The sequence below is a fragment of the Poecilia reticulata genome, linkage group LG16, assembly GCF_000633615.1.
Source record: "Poecilia reticulata strain Guanapo linkage group LG16, Guppy_female_1.0+MT, whole genome shotgun sequence".
Lineage (NCBI taxonomy): Eukaryota > Metazoa > Chordata > Actinopteri > Cyprinodontiformes > Poeciliidae > Poecilia > Poecilia reticulata.
Genome location: NC_024346.1, coordinates 5,151,324 through 5,157,323, shown reverse-complemented (window position 1 = coordinate 5,157,323; position 6,000 = coordinate 5,151,324). Strand labels below are relative to the sequence as shown.

The 6,000-nt window shown below is 35.6% G+C and overlaps 1 protein-coding gene across 2 annotated transcripts in view; it reads right to left on the bottom strand.

The window, feature by feature from the left end:
* The window catches only part of crppa (CDP-L-ribitol pyrophosphorylase A), an 82,371-nt gene that overhangs the window by 5,385 nt on the left and 70,986 nt on the right, over positions 1–6,000 (bottom strand). For both annotated transcript variants that reach the window (XM_017309632.1, XM_017309631.1), the window contains exon 10: positions 1,926–2,015. In XM_017309632.1, coding sequence (XP_017165121.1) covers positions 1,929–2,015 — 87 coding nt within the window. In that variant the 3' untranslated portion in view covers positions 1,926–1,928. The remainder of the gene's footprint in view (positions 1–1,925; positions 2,016–6,000) is intronic.

Genomic DNA, 6,000 nt, shown 5'->3' with positions numbered 1-6,000 from the left:
TCACTTAAACTTCTCTTCATCTGCAGGGATAAATCACAAAATTCCCTGACAGAGCAGTATTTAGGGTGTCTGGATGAACATGTGTTGGTGGCGTGGAAGCTGTTGTTGTCGCTTATTTCCTTTCAAATTTTAGCCGCAGATTTACAGCCACTGTAGCGAACAGACTGGAGCGTCGTGTCAGAGACACACGGCGACGGCAGTCGGTTAATGTTTACGGCTCGCTTACAGGAAGAGGAACAGGCGTCTTTCTCAGCGAATGACACAGAGAATACTTCAGGGAAAAAGCTCCACTAATGTCACCTCCATTCGGTTGAACTTCACTTGTTTTTTTTGTTTTTTTTAATCAGTTTGCAGGAAAATTAAAAAGTTAATCTAAGGAAGAAAATAAAAAATGTCTCATAAGGTGAAGTTGACAGAAATCCATGATAAAACAATGTGTCCTCAGATTATTTTTTGCTGTTTTAATGATGTAATCCAACACATTTGCTGCTCTTAGGTGGTCATCTTTTAAGCCTGTAATGGTCACAGACAGCGAGTGTGAGATCACCATCTATTATGGGGGGAGATGGAGTTGCCTGGTCCCCTCCGTCTCCAGCTTTAAAGGCTGCGTAGACGTGTGTGATGCTGTGCAGGGACCGCCGCGCCAAGGCAGACCACACCTCAAACAGCTTTAGGTCGCTGCTCTAAAACCTTCATTTAGATCTGGCCCTGGCTCAGCCACCAAAAAAAAAACAACCCAAAAGTGGCATCTACTTTGGTGTATCGCAGCGCTATAGGCCCCGTTTCCTCAAAGTCTAAATCTGTGGACGCCTTCTTAGCGCTCCAGAGGTGCCAGGCAGGGACCAGCTCCAGACGTTTTAACAAACTGGGCTATTAGCGATTCCCATTTGTTCTGTGAGATCCAACCCACCAACCAAAACCAGCCTTGCTCACCAGCGTTTCTACTCCGCACTACAACACATACAGCAACTCCGTCAAAGAGCTCTCTGCCATATTGCATCAATCCAGCGTCCCAGTGAAAGTCCAGCTTCAACATGTTGTTCCAATAAGGCAAATCACTCAGAAGAGTGAAGTCAACCTTTTATGATTTAACGGCTTCCTTCTCTCTTTTGGTTTCTGGGGATTTTTTGGATGATTCCCAAGGAATTTGTTCCACTGAGTTAGCATGAGGGTGACCGGCCTGTTTTCTGACTAATGATAAGTCAATGTGGCGAGACTGGGGAATCTCATTAACACTTAATTCCAACTCTGTGCCAATAGTTTCATTGCTAGTCGACATTATTGTGTGTCTGATCTGCGACAGCCGTGTTTGTCTCCTAGAAATTACTTTTATACGTAACGCATGAAACTACTTTGATCCAGTTTTTCAGCTTTGTTAAGATGCGACGGTGTCAACACAAGCAATAAAAGATTGATGATATTTAATAGAGGTGAATAAATCAGAGGCGATTTGACATCAAAAATGCTTAATGTAATCAAATTGTTTTAGTTTTTCATTGAACAATATTTATTTAGATTTACTTTATTGCATGTTAAGCTGAACGGTAAAACATGGAAAATTATTTGTTGATGAATGTTAAACAACTAAAAGATTGTTAAATGTGCATTTGTTAATTTAGACAGTGCAGTGTTAAAGACAAACTATATTGGATTCATTTGATGAGAAAATATATAAATGAGTGATTAGAGCCTTGACTTGGTGTTTTCTTTTAAACATTGAAATTGGAAACATTACAAACATTTCTCATATAAACACAGATATGCAGAGTGATAAAATAAACTTGTATTGACTCTTTTAGGAGATATCATGGTCAATTTAAGCCTGTAAATATGTTTATATCCTCTCAATTTTCAGTGCTATAACATATCTAAGGCGTTTTATTTGTTAAAATTTTAAAATCTGAGGTACATGAAGAGCAACTTACCGTTTAAATTCTCAGATGATGGAGCCGCAACAATATCAGTAGCCTGTAGAGAGGAGATTTGGCAGTCTGGTGCAAGCAGAACGATCTGATCTTAAATACAAAGAAGAAGAAGAAAAAGGACATGATGTTAAGTTTCAGGAAAAGAGTAGAAATGGTAAGCAAGTGGAAAAAGTGAGCAACTTTAAACTTCTCGTTGGATGACCTCACCTTGAGCCTCTACATTGTACACCAGAAAATCAGGTCCAGTTATTTCCAAATGCCCTCCACCTATGCGTACATTCACACCAGCCCGGTTTAGTTCTCTTCAGCTGAACTCTGGCTCATTTTCCTGGAAAGTCCGGTACTTGAACTCTTGTCCGCCTAAAAACCTAGGTCTCTGCTTGGTTGAAATGAAGTCTGGCGCGGTTCGAACGCTCATGTGAAAGCCAAGTGGACCAGGAAGCTAAATATAGCGCAGTGTATTCTGGGTAAATACAACCAAAACAAATACGCAAACCTTGCACTAGCGGGAGAAATTGGTCCTTGCTCACCAACGAAACCAATTTCTACTCCGCACTAGGACCAATTTCCCACTTGTAGAATACAAAGATTTCTCTTTTGTCTTCTACCAAAGACAAAAGAGAAATCCAACAACCGTTAAATCTGACGCTACCCCATTTTTGTTTACTTTTTGCAAAGGAGGAAGTTGTGCTCAGGTCTTCTACAGAGGTTTTCATTTCATTTCCTTCAGGTGGTTCTTGGTGCAGCGCCCCCACAGGCGGGGAGGGGAACAGGTGTTTGACAGTGTGAAGACGAACTTCACCTGCTGAAAATGTAACAAATGGTGCCATGTTGGTCGAAACACTGAATTACAGCGAGTGACTAAAACGGCAGAAGATAATCGGATCCCATGACAGACGATCCAAGTCACTTTTCTCACTCCACCTAGGAAGAATAAGGACTCACAGGAACTTCTGTGGGCTGTTAGAATCTCCACTCTGAATGTTGATAGATCACAAGATAGAGAGAACTGTATACTGTAAGTTTACCTTATTTGTTGTGTCTATGAATGTATTCTATGTAGACATTGTATTTTCTTTACACTTTATATTAGGAGTCTGCAAGCTTTACAAGTCAAAGAGCAATTTTTTTCTCAAACAACATAATAAGACAAACGTAGATTCATAAGATATCCTATCATTTCTGATAAATAGTATAGTACATCCTTATCATTTTCAAAGTGCAACTATTTTATTTCTATTTTCAGTTTCATAAAGACAAACAGAACTTTTTAAAAAAATATGCCAATATTGATATTTATTTACACATTGTTTCCAGCCTAATAACAAAATAGATGTAAATAAAAACAACACGTACTTTTACTGTCACTCTGTTGTGAACATTTATAGAATAATTATTCTAAAAATAATGGGGGAAAAAATAGGAACCTAATAGCTAAAATTTGAATTTGTTATATCTATTTTTAAAATTTCAGTTGTTTTGTGCTACTGGTCCAACAACAGATAAAAAAAAAATACATAGCAACAATAATAAAAAAGAAAAACATTTATATGTTTTGACCACTGACTTAAAATGGAAAAAACCCTGACATTCAAATTTTTGAGCATCAACTTCTGGATATATGAATAAATGAGATGATGTGAAATATGGTTTTGGTAATATTATATTACAACAGTCTGAAATGAAACGTTTATTGTCAAATTTATTAGAAATAGACAAACTAATTTAAATTAGACTTTTCCTTAATGGAACTTGTACTATCAACATGTAATTGTATAGCTTTAACCGTCCACTCTTTTGGTGTCTTCCATTGTGTTTATCACATTCCCAAAACAATATTTTACCAACTGGTAACCATTTTGATTATTTATTTGTTGCTATGGTTTCTGGGGAGGAACGTTTTGAGATTAAACCTTTCAACAATTCACTACAAAAAAATGAGCCCATGCCTCTTGAGTAATTCTTCCAGTTTTTAACCTGAATACTGTGTAATATTACACCATCTATTAGTTGAACTTAAAAAACCAACTGGAAAAAAAGATAACTAAACACATGCACAGTGCCTGAATTAAGCATAATATTTTCGGTTTATCTCATGGATGTGTTCACTTCCTTCAGGTACTCACTTGTTTGACCAGATGTGAATGTTGTTGTTTGATTTATTTTTTGGTGTTGCAGTGGTTGCAGATGCAAACCCCAGTGATCCCTCAAACCTGAATGTGTCAATGCCGTGACGGAGACCTAAATGTGTTGCAGTTTAAAGGTCAGTGAGCAGAAGAAAAACAGCGACCTCCGGTGGTCGCCATGTTAAAATATGCTTAGTAATATAGTAGATTGCTATTTTCTTGAAAAACATTCAGAATGTAATCAACTATTTGATATAAAATAGTATAGTTCATTTAATGACTATAAGAATCGTTAAATGAAATTTTAATTTCTGATGTCTTTATTTTCTCTCCACATATTTTTTTTAACTTTGTGTAATTTAACTTTGAGTAATGTACAACACTTTGTGTCTATAAAAAATAAACTTTACTAACTTAATTACTGAAGGAGTTTTATTTATCCGATGTTTGGGAAGTATGAAACATTTTTTGATAAATGAAACATCAATATTTGCTGTAGCACAAACTAAGTTTGTCAGGGCCACAAATTTTAAAAGGCTTTATTTAATATGATTAAAATGTTTTAATCCTATTGCCATATTTTTCTAGCAATTGTAATTTGCATAGTTTATTGTCCTATATCAGTCATTGCCATTTTTGTACTTAAACAACCTTTAAGCTGAGAATTCAAGCAGCTAAAAGTCATTTTATGCCTAATTTTATACATTTAGGAAAAGATTTGCTTGAAAAGTTTAAGATTGAATACAACATACCTTATGATCTTCATAGTTACATGTCTTTAATGATTCAATAAACCATAGACTAATGAATCATTATCCTTATAAAGTTAAGAATGTGTGATAAAGTTTGTCAGAGGTGTAAACCAGAACGTCAGCCTAACAATTAATAATTACACCAAAAGTGAAAAAAGAAAAGGAACTTAAGTCTAAGAACAAACATCAAACCTGCTTCTATTTTCCAGTTTTTTTTTTATATGAATCCAGTTGTAAAGATTGATGCCTCTCAACATTTGACTGTATGATCAAACAGATCTAAATAAAGAATGGTTTGTTAGTGGTTAAACTTGGTGTTCAGCTAAATCTGTGGTAGTGTGGCGCAGTCTGTAACCTTTTCTCCAACCTGACCAACCAAATCTAAATGTTCTGTCATCCTTTGCATGTCAAACATAAGACTAACAGGGATAAACACTGCAGAAGGCTTGGTGAGCGGTGAAGAGTGAGAGGCTGGTTAGCGCTAATTTGTACCGTTGACTTTATATAAGACTTGTAAGCAAAAGAAATACAAACCAGAAACACATAAAAGTACAGAAAAAATGTTTCTAAGAAGAAATAACTCAAAGTTTCTGATCCTTATAATCAGTAAAACCTGTAATTTGGCTAAGATTCATTTCATTTTCCTGGCATGAATCTGATTCAGGTTCTGAATTTGTGAATTTCAGAGATGCAACACAGATTGAAATTATGATGCATATTAGATCACAGACAGAAATAGAATAAAGGATAACAGGGAAAAAAAAAACAATAAGAATGATATAAAAAAAGGGAGGGAGTAAAATATAATTGCAAATATTTGCAAGTGGTGCAAGAAATGTAAAAGCAACCATGTGCGCAAAACAATCAAAAACAGGTAGATAAATATGAGCCTTTTTTAATTTAGTAGCATCTTCATGGGTTTTTTTTCCAATTCCTACTCTTCGAAAATGGGAAAGACAAGTAAACATGCCACTGAAGTTATGCACCTGTGTGTGGAAACAGTCAGAAAACAGCTGTAAGATTGAAACTGAACAATTTCAACCAATTTCTTAGAAATTGCTTGGATGAAAACAACTATAGTGGTGAGATAAAAAGATGAGAGAAAATAGTTTTCAGATGAAGAATGTGTTTTTATCTGAGTCTAACAACAAAAATCTAGAGTAAAATTATTTTTGTGTTGCTTTATGTGAGCTGGAA